The following is a 22,769-nucleotide window of genomic DNA, read 5'->3' as shown; positions in this document are numbered from 1 at the left end:
GTGCTCGCTCTCTCGCGCGCTCTTTGCTGTGTTCTGTAATATTCTCGTTAGCTCGCTCTCTCGTGCGCTCACTGATGTATTCTGCAATATTCTTGCATGATTGCTCTCTGCTGTGTTCTGTAATATTCTCCCGTACTCGCTCTCTCGTACCCTCTCTGATGTGTTCTGTAATATTCTCGTGTGCTCGCTCTCTCGTGCACTCTCTGATGTGTTCTAATATTCTAGTGTGCTCGCTCTTTTGTACACTCTCAGATGTGTTCTAATATTCTAGTGTGCTCGCCCTCTCGTGCGCTCTCTGATGTGTTCTGTAATATTCTCGGGTGCTTACTCTCTCGTGCGCTCTGATGTGTTCTAATATTCTAGTGTGCTTGCTCTTGTGCGCTCTCTGATGTGTTCTGTAATATTCTTGTGTGTTCGCTCTCGTGCTCTCTGATGTGTTCTGTAATATTCTCGTGCTCGCTCTCTCGTGCGCTCTCTGCTGTGTTCTAATATTCAAGTGTGCTCGCTCTCTCGTGCGCTCTCTGATGTGTTCTGTAATATTCTCCCGTAGTCGCTCTCTCGTACACATTCTGATGTGTTCTGTAATATTCTCCCTTGCTCGCTCTCGTACGCTCTCTGATGTGTTATAATATTCAAGTGTGCTCGCTCTCTCGTGCGCACTCTGATGTGTTCTGTAATATTCTCGTGCTCGCTCTCGTTCGCTGTCTGATGTGTTCTTTAATATTCTCGGGTGCTTGCTCTCTCATTAGCTCTGGTGTTTTCTGTAATATTCTCGTTAGCTCGCTCTCTCGTGCGCTCACTGATGTATTTTGTAATATTCTGCATGCTTGCTCTCTGCTGTGTTCTGTCATATTCTCGCGTGTGTGCTCTTGTGTTCTCCCTGATGTGTTCTGTAATATTCTCCCGTGCTCGCTCTCTCGTACCCTCTCTGATGTATTCTGTAATATTCTAGCGTGCTCGCTCTCTCGTACCCTCTCTGATGTGTTCTGTTATATTCTCCCGGCTTGCGCTCTCGTGCGCTCTCTGATGTGTTCTAATATTCTAGTGTGCTCGCTCTCTCGTACCCTCTCTGATGTGTTCTGTAATATTCTTGTGTGCTCGTTCTCTCGTACTCTCTCAAAATGGAAGTCGCTTATTGTCACAAGTAGGCTTCAAATGAAGTTACTGTGAAAAGCCCCTAGTCGCCACATTCCGGCGCCTGTTCGGGGAGGCTGGTACGGGAATTGAACCCGCGCTGCTGGCCTGCCTTGGTCTGCTTTCAAAGCCAGCTATTTAGCCCAGGGGCTGGTTTAGCACACTGGGCTAAATCGCTGGCTTTCGAAGCAGACCAAGGCAGGCCAGCAGCACGGTCCAATTCCTGTACCAGCCTCCCCGAACAGGCGCCGGAAGGTGGCGACGAGGGGCTTTTCACAGTAACTTCATTTGAAGCCTTATTGTGACAAGCGATTTTCATTTTTCATTTTCTGTGCTAAACCAGCCACTGATGTGTTCTGTAATATTCTAGTGTGCTCGCTCTCTCGTGCGCTCTCTGATGTGTTCTGTAATATTCTTGTGTGTTTGCTCTCGTGTGCTCTCTGCGATCTACTATTCTAGTGTGCTCGCTCTCTCGTGAGCTCTGATGTGTTCTAATATTCTAGTGTGCTCGCTCTCTCGTTCGCGCTCTGATGTGTTCTGTAATATTCTCGCATGCTTGCTCTCTCATGCGAGCTCTGATGTGTTCTGTAATATTCTAGACTGCTCGCTCTCTCGTACACTCTCTGATGTGATCTGTAATCTCCCGTGCTCGCTCTCTCATACACTCTCTGATGTGTTCTGTAATATTCTCCCGTGCTCGCTCTCTCGTACACTCTCTGATGCGTTCTGTCATATTCTCCCGTGCTCGCTCTCTCGTACACTCTCTGATGTGTTCTGTAATATTCACTCGTGCTCGCTCACTCGTACGCTCTCTGATGTGTTCTGTAATATTCTCCCGTGCTTGCTCTTTCGTGCGCTCTCTCATGTGATCCGTAATAGTCTCGTGTGCTCGCTCTCTCGTGCGCGCTCTGATGTGTTCTGTAATATTTTAGTGTGCTTGCTCTCATGCGCTGTCCGATGTGTTCTACTATTCTAGTGCGCTCTCTCTCTCGTGCGCTCTGATGTGTTCTAATATTCTAGTGTGCTTGCTTTCTCGTGCGCGCTCTGATGTGTTCTGTAATATTCTCCTGTGCTCGCTCTCTCGTGCGCTCTCTGCTGTGTTCTGTAATATTCTCCTGTGCTCGCTCTCGTGCGCTCTCTGATGTATTCTGTAATATTCTTGCATGCTTGCTCTATCGTGCGCTCTGATGTCTTCTAATATTCTAGTATGCTCGCTCTGTCGTGTGCACTCTGATGTGTTCTGTAATATTCTTCTGTGCTCGCTCTCTTGTGCGCTCTCTGATGTGTTCTGTAATATTCTCGCGTGCTTTCTCTCTTGTATGCGCTCTGATGTGTTTTGTAATATTCCCACGTGTTCGCTCTCGTGCGCTCTGCGTTCTGTAATATTCTCGCATGTTCGTCTCTCTCGTGCGCGCTCTGATGTGTTCTGTAATATTCTCGCGTGCTTGCTCTCTCGTGCGCTCTGATGCCTTCTAATATTCTAGTGTGCTCGCTCTGTTGGGTGCTCTCTGATGTGTTCTGAAATATTCTCTCGTGCGCTCTCTGATGTGTTCTGAAATATTCTCGCGGATTCGATGTTCCTGTGCGCACTCTGAGGTGTTCTGTAATAATCTTACGTTCTCCCTCTCATGGCTGTGTGATGTGTTCTGTAATATTCTCCCGTGCTCGCTCTCTCGTGCGCTCTCTGATGTGTTCTGTAATATTCTCCCGGCTCGCGCTCTTGTGCGCTCTCTGATGTGTTCTGTAATATTCTCGTTCTCGCTCTCTCGTGTGCTCTCTGATGTGTCCTGTAATATTCTCCCGTGCTCGCTCTCTCGTGCGTTCTCTGATGTGTTCTGTAATATCTCTGGTGCACGCTCTGATGTGTTCTGTAATATTTTCGCATGTTCGTCTCTCTCGTGCGCGGTCTGATGTGTTCTGTAATATTCTCGCGTGCTTTCTCTCTTGTATGCGGTCTGATGTGTTCTGTAATACTCCCGCGTGTTCGCTCTCGTGCACTCTGCGTTCTGTAATCTCGCATGTTCATCTCTCTCGTGTGCTCTCTGATGTGTTCTGTAATAATCTCCCGTGCTCGCTCACTCGTACGCTCTCTGATGTGTTCTGTAATATTCTCCCGGCTCGCGCTCTTGTGCACTCTCTGATGTGTCCTGTAATATTCTCCCGTGCTCGCTCTCTCGTACACTCTCTGATGCGTTCTGTCATATTCTCCCGTGCTCGCTCACTCGGACGCTCTCTGATGTGATCTGTAATATTCTCCCGTGCTTGCTCTTTCGTGCGCTCTCTCATGTGATCCGTAATAGTCTCGTGTGCTCGCTCTCTCGTACCCTCTCTGATGTGTTCTGTAATATTCTAGCGTGCTCGCTCTCTCGTACCCTCTCTGATGTGTTCTGTTATATTCTCCCGGCTTGCGCTCTCGTGCGCTCTCTGATGTGTTCTAATATTCTAGTGTGCTCGCTCTCTCGTACCCTCTCTGATGTGTTCTGTAATATTCTTGTGTGCTCGTTCTCTCGTACTCTCTCAAAATGGAAATCGCTTATTGTCACAAGTAGGCTTCAAATGAAGTTACTGTGAAAAGCCCCTAGTCGCCACATTCCGGCGCCTGTTCGGGGAGGCTGGTACGGGAATTGAACCCGCGCTGCTGGCCTGCCTTGGTCTGCTTTCAAAGCCAGCTATTTAGCCCAGGGGCTGGTTTAGCACACTGGGCTAAATCGCTGGCTTTCGAAGCAGACCAAGGCAGGCCAGCAGCACGGTCCAATTCCTGTACCAGCCTCCCCGAACAGGCGCCGGAAGGTGGCGACTAGGGGCTTTTCACAGTAACTTCATTTGAAGCCTTCTTGTGACAAGCGATTTTCATTTTTCATTTTCTGTGCTAAGCCAGCCACTGATGTGTTCTGTAATATTCTAGTGTGCTCGCTCTCTCGTGCGCTCTCTGATGTGTTCTGTAATATTCTTGTGTGTTTGCTCTCGTGTGCTCTCTGCGATCTACTATTCTAGTGTGCTCGCTCTCTCGTGAGCTCTGATGTGTTCTAATATTCTAGTGTGCTCGCTCTCTCGTTCGCGCTCTGATGTGTTCTGTAATATTCTCGCATGCTTGCTCTCTCATGCGAGCTCTGATGTGTTCTGTAATATTCTAGACTGCTCGCTCTCTCGTACACTCTCTGATGTGATCTGTAATCTCCCGTGCTCGCTCTCTCATACACTCTCTGATGTGTTCTGTAATATTCTCCCGTGCTCGCTCTCTCGTACACTCTCTGATGCGTTCTGTCATATTCTCCCGTGCTCGCTCACTCGTACGCTCTCTGATGTGTTCTGTAATATTCTCCCGTGCTTGCTCTTTCGTGCGCTCTCTCATGTGATCCGTAATAGTCTCGTGTGCTCGCTCTCTCGTACACTCTCTGATGTGTTCTGTAATATTCTCCCATGCTCGCTCCCTCGTACCCTCTCTCAGATGTGTTCTGTAATATTCTCGTGTGCTCGCTCTCTCGTGCGCTCTCTGATGTGTTCTGTAATATTCTCGCATGCTCGCTCTCTCGTGCGCGCTCTGATGTGTTCTGTAATATTTTAGTGTGCTTGCTCTCATGCGCTGTCCGATGTGTTCTACTATTCTAGTGCGCTCTCTCTCTCGTGCGCTCTGATGTGTTCTACTATTCTAATGCGCTCTCTCTCTCGTGCGCTCTGATGTGTTCTAATATTCTAGTGTGCTTGCTTTCTCGTGCGCGCTCTGATGTGTTCTGTAATATTCTCCTGTGCTCGCTCTCTCGTGCGCTCTCTGCTGTGTTCTGTAATACTCTCGTGTGCTCGCTCTCTCGTGCGCTCTCTGATGTGTTCTGTAATATTCTCGTGTGCTCGCTCTCGTGCGCTCTCTGATGTATTCTGTAATATTCTTGCATGCTTGCTCTATCGTGCACTCTGATGTCTTCTAATATTCTAGTATGCTCGCTCTGTCGTGTGCACTCTGATGTGTTCTGTAATATTCTTCTGTGCTCGCTCTCTTGTGCGCTCGCTGATGTGTTCTGTAATATTCTCGCGTGCTTTCTCTCTTGTATGCGCTCTGATGTGTTTTGTAATATTCCCACGTGTTCGCTCTCGTGCGCTCTGCGTTCTGTAATATTCTCGCATGTTCGTCTCTCTCGTGCCCTCTCTGATGTGTTCTGTAATATTCTCGCTTGTTCGTCTCTCGAGCGCGCTCTGATGTGTTCTGTAATATTCTCGCGTGCTTGCTCTCTCGTGCGCTCTGATGCCTTCTAATATTCTAGTGTGCTCGCTCTGTTGGGTGCTCTCTGATGTGTTCTGAAATATTCTCTCGTGCGCTCTCTGATGTGTTCTGAAATATTCTCGCGGATTCGATGTTCCTGTGCGCACTCTGAGGTGTTCTGTAATAATCTTGCGTTCTCCCTCTCATGGCTGTGTGATGTGTTCTGTAATATTCTCCCGTGCTCGCTCTCTCGTGCTCTGATGTGTTCTAATATTCTAGTGTGCTTGCTTTCTCGTGCGCTCTCTGATGTGTTCTGTAATATTCTCCCGTGCTCGCTCTCTCGTGCGTTCTCTGATGTGTTCTGTAATATTCTCCCGTGCTCGCTCTCTTGTGCGCTCTCTGATGTGTTCTGAAATATTCTCCCGTGCTCGCTCTCTCGTACACTCTCTGATGTGTTCTGTAATATCTCTGGTGCACGCTCTGATGTGTTCTGTAATATTTTTGCATGTTCGTCTCTCTTGTGCGCTCTCTGATGTGTTCTGTAATATTCTCCCGTGCTCGCTCTCTCGTGCGCTCTCTGATGTGTTCTGAAATATTCTCCCGTGCTCGCTCTCTCGTACACTCTCTGATGTGTTCTGTAATATCTCTGGTGCACGCTCTCTTGTGCGCTCTCTGATGTGTTCTGTAATATTCTCGCGTGCTTTCTCTCTTGTATGCGGTCTGATGTGTTCTGTAATACTCCCGCGTGTTCGCTCTCGTGCACTCTGCGTTCTGTAATCTCGCATGTTCATCTCTCTCGTGTGCTCTCTGATGTGTTCTGTAATATTCTCCCGGCTCGCGCTCTTGTGCACTCTCTGATGTGTCCTGTAATATTCTCCCGTGCTCGCTCTCTCGTACACTCTCTGATGCGTTCTGTCATATTCTCCCGTGCTCGCTCACTCGGACGCTCTCTGATGTGATCTGTAATATTCTCCCGTGCTTGCTCTTTCGTGCGCTCTCTCATGTGATCCGTAATAGTCTCGTGTGCTCGCTCTCTCGTACACTCTCTGATGTGTTCTGTAATATTCTCCCGTGCTCGCTCTCTCGTACACTCTCTGATGCGTTCTGTCATATTCTCCCGTGCTCGCTCACTCGGACGCTCTCTGATGTGATCCGTAATAGTCTCGTGTGCTCGCTCTCTCGTACACTCTCTGATGTGTTCTGTAATATTCTCCCATGCTCGCTCCCTCGTACACTCTCTCAGATGTGTTCTGTAATATTCTCGTGTGCTCGCTCTCTCGTGCGCTCTCTGATATGTTCTGTAATATTCTCGCGTGCTCGCTCTCTCGTGCGCGCTCTGATGTGTTCTGTAATATTTTAGTGTGCTTGCTCTCATGCGCTGTCCGATGTGTTCTAATATTCTCGTGTGCTTGCTTTCTCGTGCACGCTCTGATGTGTTCTGTAATATTCTCCTGTGCTCGCTCTCTCGTGCGCTCTCTGCTGTGTTCTGTAATACTCTTGTGTGCTTGCTCTATCGTGCGCTCTGATGTCTTCTAATATTCTAGTATGCTTGCTCTGTCGTGTGCACTCTGATATGTTCTGTAATATTCTTCTGTGCTCGCTCTCTTGTGCGCTCTCTGATGTGTTCTGTAATATTCTCGCGTGCTTTCTCTCTTGTATGCGCTCTGATGTGTTTTGTAATATTCCCACGTGTTCGCTCTCGTGCGCTCTGCGTTCTGTAATATTCTCGCATGTTCGTCTCTCTCGTGCCCTCTCTGATGTGTTCTGTAATATTCTCGCCTGCTCGTCTCTCGAGCGCGCTCTGATGTGTTCTGTAATATTCTCGCGTGCTTGCTCTCTCGTGCGCTCTGATGTCTTCTAATATTCTAGTGTGCTCGCTCTGTTGGGTGCTCTCTGATGTGTTCTGAAATATTCTCTCGTGCGCTCTCTGATGTGTTCTGAAATATTCTCGCGGATTCGATGTTCCTGTGCGCACTCTGAGGTGTTCTGTAATAATCTCGCGTTCTCCCTCTCATGGCTGTGTGATGTGTTCTGTAATATTCTCCCGTGCTCGCTCTCTCGTGCGCTCTCTGATGTGTTCTGTAATATTCTCCCGGCTCGCGCTCTTGTGCGCTCTCTGATGTGTTCTGTAATATTCTCGTTCTCGCTCTCTCGTATGCTCTCTGATGTGTTCTGTAATATTCTCCCGTGCTCGCTCTCTCGTGCGTTCTCTGATGTGTTCTGAAATAATCTCCCGTGCTCGCTCTCTCGTGCGCTCTCTGATGTGTTCTGTAATATTCTCCCGGCTCGCGCTCTTGTGCGCTCTCTGATGTGTCCTGTAATATTCTTCCATGCTCGCTCTCTCGTACGCTCTCTGATGTGTTCTGTAATATTCTCCCGTGCTCGCTCTCTCGTGCGTTCTCTGATGTGTTCTGAAATATTCTCCCGTGCTCGCTCTCTCGTGCGCTCTCTGATGTGTTCTGTAATATTCTCCCGTGCTCGCTCTCTCGTACACTCTCTGATGTGTTCTGTAATATCTCTGGTCCGCGCTCTGATGTGTTCTGTAATATTTTTGCATGTCCGTCTCTCTCGTGCGCGGTCTGATGTGTTCTGTAATATTCTCGCGTCCTTTCTCTCTTGTATGCGGTCTGATGTGTTCTGTAATACTCCCGCGTGTTCGCTCTCGTGCACTCTGCGTTCTGTAATCTCGCATGTTCATCTCTCTCGTGTGCTCTCTGATGTGTTCTGTAATATTCTCGCTTGTTCGTCTCTCAAGCGCGCTCTGATGTGTTCTGTAATATTCTCATGCTCGCTCTCTCGTACACACTCTGATGTGTTCTGTAATATTCTTCCATGCTCGCTCTCTTGTACACTCTCTGATGTGTTCTGTAATATTCTCCTGTGCTCGCTCTCTCGTGCGCTCTCTGATGTGTTCTGTAATCTTGCATATTCGTCTCTCTCGTGCACGCTCTGATGTGTTCTGTAATATTCTCGCGTGCTTGCTCTCTTGTATGCGCTCTGATGTGTTCTGTAATACTCCCGCGTGTTCGCTCTCGTGCGCTCTGCGTTCTGTAATATTCTCGCGTGCTTGCTCTCTCGTGCGCTCTGATGTCTTCTAATATGCTAGTGTGCTCGCTCTCTCGTGGGCTCTCTGATGTGTTCTGTAATATTCTCCCGGCTCGCTCTCTCGCGCGCTCTCTGATGTGTTCTGAAATATTCTCTCGTGCTCGCTCTCTCGTGTGCTCTCTGATGTGTTCTGTAATATTCTCTCGTGCGCTCTCTGATGTGTTGTGTAATATTCTCCCGGCTCGCTCTCTCGAGCGCTCACTGATGTGTTCTGAAATATTCTCCCGTGCTCGTTCTCTCGTGCGCTCTCTGATGTGTTCTGTAATATTCCCGTGTGCTCGCTCTCTCGCACGCCCTCTGATGTGTTCTGTAATATTCTCCCGTGCTCGCTCTCTCGTACACTCTCTGACGTGTTCTGTAATATCTCCCGTGCTCGCTCTCTCGTGCTCGCTCTGATGTGTTCTGTAATATTCTCGCATGTTAGTCTCTCTCGTTCGCGGTCTGATGTGTTCTGTAATATTCTCTCGTGCTTTCTCTCTTGTATGTGCTCTGATGTGTTCTGTAATATTCCCGCGTGTTCGCTCTCGTGCGCTATGCGTTCTGTAATATTCTTGCATGTTCATCTCTCTCGTGCGCTCTCTGATGTGTTCTGTAATATTCTCGCTTGTTCGTCTCTCGAGCGCCCTCTGATGTGTTCTGTAATATTCTTGCGTGCTTGCTCTCTCGTGCGCTCTGATGTCTTCTAATATTCTAGTGTGCTCACTCTGTCATGTGCTGTCTGATGTGTTCTGTAATATTCTTCCGTCTCGCTCTCTCGTACGCTCTCTGATGTGTTCTGAAATATTCTCGCGTATTCGCTGTTCCTGTGCGCTCTCTGAGGTGTTCTGTAATATTCTCTCATGCTCGCTCTCTCGTGTGCTCTCTGATGTGTTCTGTAATATTCACCCGTGCTCACTCTCTCGTGCGCTGTCTGATGTGTTCTGTAATATTCTCCCGGCTCGCCCTCTCGTGCGCTCTCTGATGTTTTCTGAAATATTCTCTCGTGCTCCCTCTCTCGTGTGCTCTCTGATGTGTTCTGTAATATTCTTCCGTGCGCGCTCTCTTGTACACTCTTTGATGTGTTCTGTAATATTCTCCTGAGCTCGCTCTCTTGTGCGCTCTCTGATGTGTTCTGTAATATTCTCCCGCCTTGATCTCTCGAGCGCTCTCTGATGTGTTCTGAAATATTCTCCCGTGCTCGCTCTCTCGTGCGCTCTCTGATGTGTTCTGTAATATTCTCTCGTGCGCTCTCTGATGTGTTCTGTAATATTCTCCCGTGCTCGCTCTCTCGTGTGCTCTCTGATGTGTTCTGTAATATTCTTCCATGCTCGCTCTCTCGTACACTCTCTCAGATGTGTTCCGTAATATTCTCGCATATTCGTCTCTCTCGTGCGCGCTCTGATGTGTTCTGTAATATTCTCGCGTGCTTGCTCTCTTTTATGCGCTCTGATGTGTTCTGTAATATTCCCGCGTGTTCGCTCTCGTGCGCTCTCTGATGTGTTCTGTAATATTCTTCCGTGCTCGCTCTCTCGTACACTCTCTGATGTGTTCTGTAATACTCCCGCATGTTCGCTCTCGTGCGCTCTGCGTTCTGTAATATTCTCTCGTGCGCACTCTGATGTGTTCTGTAATATTCTCTCGTGGGCTCTCTGATGTGTTCTGAAATATTCACCAGTGCTCGCTCTCTGGTGCGCTCTCTGTCGTGTTCTGTAATATTTTCTTGTGCGCTCTGATATGTTCTGTAATATTCTGTCATGCTCGCTCTCTCGTGCACTCTCTGATGTGTTCTGAAATATTCTCGCGTATTCGCCGTTCCTGTGCGCTCTCTGAGGTGTTCTGTAATATTCTCGCGTTCTCCCTCTCGTGGCTGTCTGATATGTTCTGTAATATTCTCCTGTGCTCGCTCTCTCGTGCGCTCTCTGATGTGTTCTGTAATATTTTTGTGCTCGCTCTCTCGTGCGCTCTCGGTGTTCTGTAATATTCTCCCGTGCTCGCTCGCTCTCGTACACTCTCTGATGTGTTCTGTAATATTTTCTCGTGCTCGCTCTCTCGTGCGCTCTCTGATGTGATCTGAAATATTCTCTCGTGCTCGCTCTCTCGTGTGCTGTCTGATGTGTTCTGTAATATTCTCCCGTGCTCGCCTGCTCTCGTACACTCTCTGTGTTTTGTAATATTCTCCCGTGCTCGCTCGCTCTCGTGCGCTCTCTGATGTGTTCTGTAATATTCTTCCATGCTCGCTCTCTCGTACACTCTCTGATGTGTTCTGTAATATTCTCTCGTGCTCGCTCTCTCGTGCGCTCTCTGATGTGTTCTGAAATATTCTCCCGTGCTCGCTCTCTCGTGCGCGCTGTGATGTGTTCTGTAATATTCTCGCATGTTCGTCTCTCTCGTGCGCGGTCTGATGTGTTCTGCAATATTCTCGCGTGCTTTCTCTCTTGTATGCGCCCTGATGTGTTCTGTAATATTCCCGCGTGTTCGCTCTCGTGCGCTCTGCGTTCTGTAATATTCTCGCATGTTCGTCTCTCTCGTGTGCGCTCTGATGTGTTCTGTAATATTCTCAGGTGCTCGCTCTCTCGTGCGTTCTCTGACATGTTCTGTAATTTTCTCCCGCGCTCCCTCTCGTGCGTTCTCTGATGTGTTCTGTAATATTCTCCCGCGCTCCCTCTCGTGCGCTCTCTGATGTGTTCTGTAACATTCTCGCGCTTTTGTCTCTCTCGTCTGCACTCTGATGTACTTGCCATGTAATCACATTTCCCCCCCATCACTCCTCCTCTCCAGGTAAAGATAAAAAGAAGTCTCTGCTGGACGGGGGAATCATGAAACTGAAGCCAAGGACCACGCACGAACTCTCTGTCGAGCAACAGCTGTATTACAAGGAGATCACTGAAGCATGCGTTGGATCCTGCGAGGCCAAGAGAGCAGTAAGATCTTTTCAAAACGGAAAAAAAACCTTTGTGTCTTACAGAGAAGTCTCTTCTGTTAGCCATAATCTCAAGGGTGACCGCTTTCCTCATTACCTCTCACAGGAGGCTCTTCAAAGCATTGCCACTGACCCGGGCTTGTACCAGATGCTGCCCAGATTCAGCACCTTCATATCTGAAGGGGTAAGACTCGTAACATTAGCTCTCGATCATGCACTTGCATGCTTTCTGTCTTTCTGCGCCTCGCTCGTCATTTGCTCACCCCCTTCCCTGCCGGGGCTCGCCCCTTAGAATCCATAGAATCCCTACAGTGCAGAAGGAGGCCCATTGAGTCTGCACTGACCCTCAAAAAGAGCACTGTACCTCGGCCCCCCCCCCCCCCCCCCCCCCCAATCCTAACCTCATAATCCCAACTAACCCGCACATCTTTGGACTGTGGGAGGAAACCGGAAACGCTCGGAGGAAACCCACGCAAACATGAGGAGTAGGGCGGCATGGTGGGTCAGTGGTTAGCACTGCTGCCTCACAGCGCTGAAGACCCGGGTTTTATCCCCGTCCCTGGTCACTGTCCGTGTGGAGTTTTCACATTCTCCCTGTGTCTGCGTGGGGTCTCACCCCCACAAATCCCAAAAGAGTGCAAGGTAGGTGGATCAGCCACGCTAAATTGCCCCTTTATTGGAAAACAGAATAAACTCTAAATTTATTTTAAAAAGACATGGGGCAAGCTTGCAAATTCCACACTGGACAGACGCCCAATGCCGGAATCTAACCCGGGTCCCTGGCGCTGTGAAACAGTTGCGCCGAGTTCCGTTCCTGCACCTCGGGGCCCTCTCTCTGTCAAATTGCCCAGTGCAACGTGTAACCTACATTATCCTGAGAAGGGTGCCCTGACGGAGCTCTTTAATATTATGCAATGGTTTGATGGGGTCGATGTAGAGAATATGTCTCCGCTTGTGCGTGGGGCCGTCAACATAAGATAGCAATTAATAAATCGCAAGTCATGAGGTGGAGAACCTATCACGGGGAATGGTTGAGAATAGCATTGGGGCATTGAAGTAGCTGGCTGGAATCACCCTGAGTATTTTCCTGTTTGTGTTTCTCAGGTGCGTGTGAACGTGGTACAGAATAACCTGGCTCTGCTGATTTACCTGATGCGGATGGTGAAAGCATTGATGGACAACCCTACACTGTACCTGGAAAAATACGTGAGTGCTACCTGGAGTGGAACTTGGGCACACGCAAATTGCATTTTGCAATACCAAGGGGCTGGTTTAGCACAGTGAGCTAAACAGCTGGCCTGTAATGCAGAACAATGCCAGCAGCGCGGGTTCAATTCCCGTGCCGGCCTCCACGTACAGGCGCCGTAATGTGGCGACGAGGGGCTTTTCACAGGAACTTCATTGAAGCCTACTCATGACAATAAGCGATTATTGTTATTTATATATCACCGTTCACATAGCAGAATGTTCCAACGTATTTCGCAGGAACGGTTAGCAAGAAGCATTTGACGCTGAGCTGAGGAGCAGATGTTAGGGGCAGGTGACCAAAAGGTCCGTCCATGACGGAAGATTTAACGGGTGTTGTTAGAGCAGTGGAGAGAGTGATGAATGTAGGAATTTCCAGATATATTGTATTATATGTATTTGGTGCAGTAAGAGTTAACGGTCTGGGTTGGAGTCAGTATGTGACTGCTGCAGTAATGGTTTTAAAAATCCTGATTTGAAAGACAGCCCGTTTTTACAAAACATTGTAAAAGTGAAATCATCATTCATTCCAACCACGTAGATTGAGTACCTGAAGTTGGGCAGTGGAATTTTGTTTATATAAAGAAGATTTCCTGGGGCGTTGATAATTGGAGACATTGTGTTTATCTTTAGTAAGGTGATGCAGTTAATGGGAGGAGCCAGGGACTGAAGCCGTCAGGTGTTGAGTTTCAGTTCAGTTTTAATTGAGGATGTGAAACAGACGAGCAGCTTTTCGCCAAATGCTGGGAAGTTAAAAACAGTAGTTTGACACAGGCATGAATCTGCAAGCTGATTCCTGAAGGATCACTCAATGTGGTTTATCCAAGGCATCTCTGTACAGCAAGTATTCTTGGGTTGGCTAACTGTATTTAAAAGTGGATTTTGACCAGAGGTGGGTTTTGCTTGAGTGGAGATAAAATATAACAGTTAGGAGTTAGTGTTTCATTTTCGTTGTTAAGCACTGCGCAGTGGGTAATTGTAAGCTGTTTTCTTCTGTGATAAAGTTAGCAATAAAGTTTGTTTTTATGTACCATATCCCTACGCCTCTCAGTCTTACAGATTAAATAAAATATTGGGGTTTCTGTACAGTATCCAAAGTTCAGGGAGGGAATTCCAGAGCTTAGAGCCCAGAGAGTTGGAAGGCAGAGCTGCTAATGGGGGAGTGATTAAAATCAGGTCCATGCAAAAGGCCAGAATTGGAAGAGATTTTGGAGGGTTGTAGGTCTGGAGGAAGTGACTGGGTGAGACCATTTGTGGGGGAGGGGATAAACGTGAATTGTGCTCTTTTTCCAGTAAGCGTTGCCTTGGAATAGTCGCCAATCTCTCTGTTCCCCTTGCTCCGCAGCTGCACGAACTGATCCCCGCGGTGGTGACGTGCATCGTGAGCCGGCAGCTCTGCCTCCGCCCGGACGTGGACAACCACTGGGCCCTGCGCGACTTTGCCGCACGCCTCATGGCGCAGATCTGCAAGAACTTCAGCACCACCACCAACAACATCCAGTCCCGCATCACCAAAACCTTCACCAAGGTAAGGGATCTCGGCCCTGTGGCCGGCGTCTTCGTCTCTTCCCCTTAATCCCGCCCCCAAATATTGACCTTGAATGGTCAGTTATGACCTTCTTTCTGACCTGTGACCTCAGGAGGTCGCTTGTGAAGAGGTCAAGGTGAAAGGGGCTCTTGTTGGCCACCGGAGCCCTTGCTAAGCAGGAGGGATCCTCATTTAGTTTGTTTAACCAAATTCCTGTGTGATGTCGCCGATTTTTAATCACATTTGGAGCACAGACGAGAGGTTTGTTGCTTTACCTCGTGCTTTCATAAGAGGACAAGACTTAAAATTCACCCGCACAGTTCCAGAATTTTTAAAGTGTAATTACTGAAGACTTGTTTATCATTTATATTGGGAAATGTAAGTCTGGAGCCTCTTAATTAACCCCTCACCGGCTTCAAGAATTTTCATTTATTCGCCCGCCTTCAATGCAAAACATCCCAAAGTGTGAACAGACAAAAATCTGATACCGTGTCACGTGAGCTATTAGGACGGGTGACCAAAAGCTGAGTTAAAGAGGTAGATTTTAAGGAGTGTCTTAAGAGGAGGGCGGAGAGGTTTGAGGGGGGAATTCCAGAGCTTAAGGCCCCAGGCAGCTGGAGACGCGGCCGCCAATAGTGGGGGGAGAGGGGGGGGCCAAAGGGTAATGTGCAAGAGATCCCAGGCCAAGGAACACTAAGAGATCTCGGAGGGTTGTGGGGCTGGGGGGGGGGGGGGGGGGGGGGGGTAATTGAAGAGATAGGGAGGGGGCAAGACCACGGAGGGGTTTGAAAACGAGGATGAGTGGTGGAGCCAGGCGGCCTTAGTTAGCGAGGATGTTGGCTCGATTGCTCAGCTCAAGGCCACAGAGGAGGCTGGGGTTGCACGCGGTCAGCTTCAGCCCCCAACAGTGGCCAGGGAGGGAGAGAATCGGTGGCGAGGGTTACGGAGCTTGTGACGGGTACTGGAGGCAATGTCTTCCCTCTTCCTGATGTTAAAACCGAGAAAGCTTTAGTGCAGTCCTGGAAGTTGGAGCAGAAAGCCAGAGATAGTAGTGGTGAGTTAGAGTTGGTTTATCCGCGTCCATTTGGGTTCTCTCAGGTCTTGAAGCTCATTTTAATGTCCCGCCATTGACCCAGATCAGATTTGGCATCACTCAGACATTTAAAACGTATGGCCTGATTTTGATAGACTTTGCACCGTCCTGTCCTCCGCTGAGCTAGATTATTGTTGACCAGATCTCCAGGGATACTTCAGAAGCTCGATGCGTTCAGCCCTCTTTTTAGATGTATAATTAGGCTTCGCTCTTTGTTACGATTTCAGAGTTGGTTGGACGATAAGACTCCCTGGACGACAAGGTACGGCTGCATCGCAGGATTGGCTGAGTTAGGCCACGATGTGAGTGTCCCTTGAAAGTATTTAATGTACCTTCCCGGAGCGATGTTGATGCAGAGCCTGGGGAGCATAATTATTTTTGACCGCAAAACCCCGACGCGCAGGCCGGTACAGACTTGTGTCTGCAACCAGCGGTCCTCTGGTCTCCTCAAAGTTTCATTGTCTCCACGAAGCACCTCACTCCTAAAGCGGCTTCGCTGTGTGAGACGCTTTAATAAATTTGGATCAGGTAACATGCTCAAAGTTTTAGTCGGTTTTTACATTCCTTTCTGCAAACCTAAAGTTATTTAATTTTTATCTCCCCTCTCTGTCCTATTCGATATAAAACATAAGACCTAGTAGCAGGACTAGGCCATCTGGCCCCTCGAGCCTGCTCCGCCATTCAGTGAGATCATGGCTGATCTTTTGTGGACTCAGCTCCACTTTCCGGCCCGAACACCATAACCCTTAATCCCTTTATTCTTCAAAAAAAAACTATCTATCTTTATCTTGAAAACATTTAATGAAGGAGCCTCAACTGCTTCACTGGGCAAGGGATTCCATAGATTCACAACCCTTTGGATGTATAAGTTCTTCCTAAACTCAGTCCTAAATCTACTTCCCCTTATTTTGAGGCTATTCCCCTAGTTCTGCTTTCACCTGCCAGTGGAAACAACCCCCCCGCCTCTATCCTATCTATTCCCTTCATAATTTTACATGTTTCTATAAGAAACATCCTTCTAAATTCCAACGAGTACAGTCAACCTCTCCTCGTAATCCAACCCCTTCAACTCTGGGATTAACCTAGTGAATCTCCTCTGCACACCCTCCAGCGCCAGTACGTCCATTCTCGGGTAAGGAGACCAAAACTGAACACAATACTCCAGCTGTAGCCTCACTAACACCCCATACAATTGCAGCATAATCTCCCTAGTCTTAAACTCCATCCCTCTAGCAATTTAAGACAAAACTCCATCCGCCTTCTTAAACCACCTGTTGCACCTGAAAACCAACTTTTTGCGACTCGTGCACTAGCACACCCAGGTCTCTCTGCACAGCAGCATGTTTTAATATTTTATCATTTAAATAATAATCCCTTTTGCTGTTATTCCTACCAAAATGGATGACCTCACATTTGTCAACATTGTATTCCAGCTGCCAGACCCTAGCCCATTCACTTAGCCTATCCAAATCCCTCTGCAGACTTCCAGTCATAATGGGCCTAAAATGTCATTCGTTCTCCATTCATGGGATGTCGACACCCCTGGCAACGCCAGTATTGCTTTCTCTGTTACCTAATTGCCCCTTGAGAAGGTGGTGGGTGAGCTCTTTTCTTTGAGCCGCTGCAGTCCCTGTGGTGTAGGTACACCCACTGCTGTTAGGGAGGCTGTTCCAGGATTTTGACCCAGAGACAGTGAAGCAATGGCCGATATATTTCCAAATCAGGGTGGTGAGTGGCACGGGTGGGGGGTGGGGGGGAAAGAGGAGGGAGCTCGCAGGCGAGGAGTGGCGCGTCTGCTGCCCTCGTCCTCCTAGGCGGTGGGGGGCTCCTTGACGCGTTGCCGAAGTGCGTGTTGTAGTTGATGCGCGTCGTACAAACCGCAGAGTGTCTGTCCGCGCACAGAGCTTGCATTAACCAAGTACCATTGATTGACAGGTGATCAAGACTCTGATTATTCAGAGACTTCAGATAGAAGGGGAAAGGATCCGAACCGTGTTGGATGGCCCTGTCGTCAGTAACATTGACAAGATTGGAGCAGATCACGTGCAGAGTTTACTGCTGGTAAGTGACCTGTGGATGAAATTACAGAGCTTGACTTTAACCAGGGGGTGGCTTTATGTGACACAGTGAGGAGATGGGTGCAGAATGTTCAAATCCATCATGCTCCATCAAATCTTGTAGTACTTGAAGGAGGCCATTTGACCCATCAACCTGGTGATGGCTCTTTGAAAGGAGCAGTCAGATTTTCCCCTTTCCCCATAGCCCTGAATTCACTTCTTTTTGACGTATTTACCCAATTCCCTTTTGAAAGTTCCTATCGAATCTGCTCCCACGGCACCTTCCAGGCCGCTCCCTAGAATAAATTTTTATCCATCTCCTCTCTGCCTCTTTTGCCGGTGTTTTTCAATCTGTGCCCCGCCGACTACTGAGCTTCCTGTCCTTTCACTGGAAACCGTTTCTGCCTCGATTAAATCTCCCCTTAACCTTCTCTGCCCCGAGCGTCTCCCATCTCTCGAGGTGACTGATGTCCCTCTTCCCCGGAACCATTTGGGTCCCGCTCCCCTTGCACCTCCTCCAAGGCCTTGACCAGGCTCCCGGTGGCCAGAGCTGGTCTCAATCGCCCCTGAGGAATGATTCCGAAAAGGTTAAGATCGAATCTGTCGGCTCTTTGGCCGGTTGCACCCGTGCCAACACTTTGCAGGGACTGTTTCCTCCCACGTCCCCCGCCTTCTCGTCTCCGCAGCCGCGCAAGTATTCCCTTTCCCACATGAACCCCATTCCCTTTTTTGAAACGTGCTTTAAGGTTTCACCCGTTTGATTTGTTTTTGCTCCTCCAGAAACATTGTGCGCCGGTGGTGGCGAAGATCCGTTCCATTCCCGACAATCAGGAGTCCTACAAGACAGACTATGGATACCTGGGCCCCATGCTGTGTACCCATGTGGTGAAAGCCCGTGCGCAGGCTGCCATGCAGGCCCAGCAGGTGAACAGGACCACGCTGACCATCACGCAGGTGAGAAAGTGCCGCAAACATGCCTTGCATTTAGCTAGCGCCTTTTAACATCAAGAAGAAAATGTTCTCTGGGCCGCAGGCAGGTGGCCTGGCCTTGGAGGAAGGGCCGCTTTCGTTTCTCTGCTTCTTTTCCCAATCTTGGGCTCTTTTCAAAGTGCTTCAGAGCCAACGAGATGCTTTTTTTGAAGTGTGCTCCGTGTACTTCCCACTGGGGCCCAGTGGGTGGCGCACACTCGCCTCTTGGGCCCCAAGGTTTCTGGGTTCAAGTCTCATGCCAGACACTTGAACACCCCAGGTACAGTACTGAGGGCGCGTGCTCAGTTGAGACAGTAAACCGAGGCCCCGTCCACCTGTCCAGGCAGGTGTAGAATATCCCTTGGCGCCACTTCACAGGGGAGCTCTCCCTGGCGACCTGGCCAATATTTGTCCCTCAATCAAAATCACAAAAAAAAAACCCAGATGATCTGGGTCATTATTGCATTGCTGTTTGTGGGAGCTTGCTGTGCACAACATGGCGGCCACTTTCTTACAACAGTGACTGCATTTCAAAGCGTACTTCATGGGCTGTGAAAGCGTGAGATGGGGCAGCACGGTGGCGCAGTGGTTAGCACTGCAATCTCACAGCGCCGAGGTCCCAGGTTCGAATCCCGGCCCTGGGTCACTGTCCGTGTGGAGTTTGCGCATTCTCCCCGTGTCTGCGTGGGTTTCGCCCCCGCAACCCAAAAATGTGCAGGGTAGGTGGATTGGCCGCGCTAAACTGCCCCTTAATTGGAAAAAAATGAATTGGGTGTTCTAAATTTTTTTTAAAAAGTGAAAGCTTGAGATGTCAGATGGTTGTGGAAAGCGCTATATAAATGCAGGCTGTCTTGGTAATGTGGGGCCAGTGAGATGAAAAACAACATGAGGGATGGTGACTTAATGGTCATGACTAATAATCCCGAGGCCCGCCTAATGCTCTGGAGATCAGGGTTCGAATCTGCCATCCTTACCCGGTCTGGCCTACCTGTGATTCGCGATCCACAGCCATGTGTGATTGACTCTGAAGTGGCCCAGCCAGCCATTCAGTTCGATGTAAACTAGGGACAGGCAACAAATGCTTGACATGCCCTGGATGCCCACATCCCGTGAAAGAATATTTAAATCAAATCTCTTTCCTGTTGTAATTGTTTGCACGTGGGCTGTGCTTAGCGAAGCCATTAAAGGGGGGGGGGGGGGGAAAGCTCAAACACTTTTGGGAGCTTCACTAGCACTGCTGGATTTACCTAGTATCCGTGCTGTTGTTGTTGACTTGCAGCCTCGCCCCACGTTGACGATATCGCAGTCTCCGCAGATGTCGCGGGCGCCCAGCATCATCAAGGTGCCGAGCTCCATCACGGTGCCCATGCAGACCCTGGTCACTGCCCGCCCGTCGACCCCAACCCAGCCGTCCTCACCCGCGACCAAATTCATCATGATGTCCTCGGCATCCGGCTCGTCCACCACTCAGCAGGTAAGATTGTGAAGCTGTTTGTAGAGGAGATGTTACCCATGCGCTTGGAGACCAGAGCTTGGCAGCGGCGGGGTGGGGGGGTGGGGGGTCACACACACGAACGAATGAATCCGATGGGGGAATTCAGGAGCAATCCTTTTCCCCAGAGAGTGGCGGCAATGTGGACCTCGCTCCCACAGGGGGTGGTTGACGTGGCTAACAGCAGAGCTGCATTTAAGGGCAAGCTGGAGGGAGGTGGTGCTGATGGGCTAAGAAGAGGTAGGATAGGAGAAGCCTCCTGGGAGGTTTAAACGCCAGCATGGACAAATGAGGCCGAATGGCCTGCCTGTGTTAGGGACATGGGTGCAAGAACGAGGCTGTTCAATTATTTAGACTGGGGCTGGTCATCACTCCACCTCCCCCCACCTCCACCCCAGGGGCCGCGCCGCCACGGGGTCAGAGTGCGTACAGAGAATCCCCACAAACCGCATCGCACTCCTGACCAAATCAACTTTTTTTTAACTGATATTGGTCGAGGGATATATATCGACCCACCTGCTGGGGAGGACTCTCCCCTGCTCTTCACTGAAATAGTGCCACCGACCTTTTATGTCCACGTGAGAGAGAAAATGAACAAAAAATGAAAATCGCTTATTGTCACAAGTAGGCTTCAAATGAAGTTACTGTGAAAAGCCCCTAGTCGCCACATTCCGGCGCCTGTTCGGGGAGGCTGGTACGGGAATTGAATTGGTCTGCTTTCAAAGCCAGCGATTTAGCCCTGTGCTAAACCAGCCCCTTCCGTCTCTGGGGACTGGTGCCAAACAGCGCTCGCCCGAGGTCCCTAAAGATCAGACGGGGCTTTGGTTTAACGTCCGATCTAGCAATGCAGCCCTCTCTTGGGTACTGCAGTGAAGTGATTGAGGAGAGTGAATCTGATTGAAGGTTCTACAATTGCTGCTTGGGCGGGGGCAGCGACGATGATTGGACCCGCCTGATTATATGAAATTTCTGTCGCGTGCGGTGTGTACGAGGCTCCTGTGCATTTGCTTCACGTCCGCCTGTGTTTTTTTTTTGTGTGTGTGTGTTGCAGCCCAGGCCTACACTGACGATCTCCCAAAACCCACAGTCGTCACAGCCCTCGACCAGCCCCAGCATCTTCAAGGTGCCTAGCTCCATCACGCTGCCAATGCAAACACTGCTCACCCGCCCGTCTACCCCAACCCAGTCCTCTCCGTCGCCAACCAACTACATCGTGATGTCCTCCAGCTCCGGCTCTTCCAGCACACAGCAGGTGAGCCAGTGGGAATATGGGATCGATAGCTGGTCTCGGCAATGGTTACCCGATCTGCGATTTGTGTAAGAGCTCGCCCGCTGGTTCACTCGTGTCCTTCAGGGAGGGAAATCAGCCCTGTGCGCCCGGTCTGCCTCGGATACAAGCAGACTGCAGCGGTTCTGAAAGACGTCTCGAGGGGCAACAAATGCCTCCTTACCCAGCGGCGCCCACCTCCCATGAGAGACTTGTTTTTAAAAAAGTGTTACCCTGTGGCGAAAGACTCGCCTCCTGACTCCCCAAAGCCTGTCCACCACAAGGCACAAGTCAGGAGTGTGATGGAATACTCTCCACTTGCCTGGATGAGTGCAGCTCCAACAACACTCAAGAAGCTCAACACCATCCAGGACAAAGCAGCCCCGCTTGATTGGCTCCCCTTCCACAAACATTCACTCCCTCCCCCACCGACGCACAGTGGCAGCCGTGTGTACCGTCTACAAGATGCACTGCAGCAACTCACCAAGGCTCCTGAGGCAGCACCTTCCAAACCCGGATTGTGGGGCCCTGATAATAAAGCGGTCGCTGATGAATCCAATAAAGAATTTGGGCGAAATCCCGGCGATCCGTGGGGGTGTGGGGGGGGATGGAGTGGTGCCTGGCCGGGGAAGTTGAATAACCACACGTGGGAGCGCTGCACGGTCAGAGGTGCTGTCTTTCGGATGGGTTGTTAAACAGGGGCTCCCCTCTGCTCTCTCGGGAGGGTGCCAACGAAATGAGCTGGAAGCCATTCCAGTTACATTTAATTGCTGCAAAGTCAAGGGATCAAACAATGGTTTAAAATGATTTTTCTCTCTCTCTCTCTCCCCCCCCCCCCCCCCCCCAGGTGATCACGCTGAGGACCGCTCCTTGCGGAACTGGTAGCACATCGCCCGTCACCACCTCGGTAGCCAGTATTCAACCGATCGTCAAGCTGGTCTCCACCTCCCAGACCGCGCCCAGCAGCACGGTGACCGGGAGCACCCAGAAGTACATTGTGGTGTCGCTCCCCTCGGCCTCCGAAAGCAAAGCCCAGCCCAGTAACAACTCCTTGCAGCAGCACTCGCCGAAGTGAGGCCTCTTGTTGACTCTCACTCACAACTCCTTCTGGCCCCTCGTTAGCTGGGGGGAGGAGAAGGAAGCATCGAACTCGGCGGCTGCAGTGAATGAGGGTTACTCGCAGGCCTGGCGTGGGCCGGGCCTTGCCGGGAGCTGAAAGGGCAAACGAGCCTCGATGAGGCTGACTGCCTCCCTCCGGGGAGCGGGGGTGCGATTGGACGTACGGTTTTCTATAACAACCGGCGAGGAGACGATGGCAGCCTGGAAGGAGAATGACAAAGTACCACTTGCCTCTTTGGAGTAAACCGGGCAGGACTGGTTGGGGGGGGTGGCAGTGCCACCTGCCAGAAGAGACACAAACCTATGTAAATACTGACACAGCAAGGGGGTACTGCAACTGTGGGGTCTCTGGGAAGAAATTCCCACATCTCGAGTCAACATGTACCATTTACACAATTGTTTTTTTTTTAGAATAAAGCTCATTTGATGAAGCCGCACTTTATTGAGAGGTTAATATGCCCCCTCTGGTGGTTGAAGGAATCGCCGTGGAAGCTCATCGCCTGGCAACCATTTCTCCGCCCCCCCCCCCCCCCCCCCCCCCCCCCCCACTCCCCGGCTGAGAATGCGTTTTCTCTCGACGTCATTCCCACTGGGCAAATGATAGTTAGAACATAGAACATAACAGTGCAGTACAGGCCCTTCAGCCCTCGATGTTGCGCCGACCTG

At 49.9% G+C, this 22,769-nt stretch overlaps 1 protein-coding gene across 3 annotated transcripts in view; it reads left to right on the top strand.

Moving 5' to 3' along the window:
* taf6 (TAF6 RNA polymerase II, TATA box binding protein (TBP)-associated factor) overlaps positions 1–22,534 on the top strand; it is a 43,845-nt gene extending 21,311 nt beyond the window's left edge. For all 3 annotated transcript variants that reach the window (XM_072493337.1, XM_072493336.1, XM_072493338.1), the window contains exons 7-16: positions 11,192–11,334; positions 11,440–11,517; positions 12,438–12,539; positions 13,924–14,106; positions 15,427–15,501; positions 17,135–17,260; positions 18,037–18,210; positions 19,505–19,699; positions 20,769–20,969; positions 21,832–22,534. In XM_072493337.1, the coding sequence (XP_072349438.1) occupies positions 11,192–11,334; positions 11,440–11,517; positions 12,438–12,539; positions 13,924–14,106; positions 15,427–15,501; positions 17,135–17,260; positions 18,037–18,210; positions 19,505–19,699; positions 20,769–20,969; positions 21,832–22,059 (1,505 nt within the window). In that variant the 3' untranslated portion in view covers positions 22,060–22,534. The remainder of the gene's footprint in view (positions 1–11,191; positions 11,335–11,439; positions 11,518–12,437; positions 12,540–13,923; positions 14,107–15,426; positions 15,502–17,134; positions 17,261–18,036; positions 18,211–19,504; positions 19,700–20,768; positions 20,970–21,831) is intronic.
* Positions 22,535–22,769: the final 235 nt, after the last annotated feature.

Source organism: Scyliorhinus torazame, chromosome 31, assembly GCF_047496885.1.
Source record: "Scyliorhinus torazame isolate Kashiwa2021f chromosome 31, sScyTor2.1, whole genome shotgun sequence".
Lineage (NCBI taxonomy): Eukaryota > Metazoa > Chordata > Chondrichthyes > Carcharhiniformes > Scyliorhinidae > Scyliorhinus > Scyliorhinus torazame.
The sequence above is the reverse complement of the archived record's forward strand: the minus strand, read 5'-3'. Positions and strand labels throughout refer to the sequence as shown.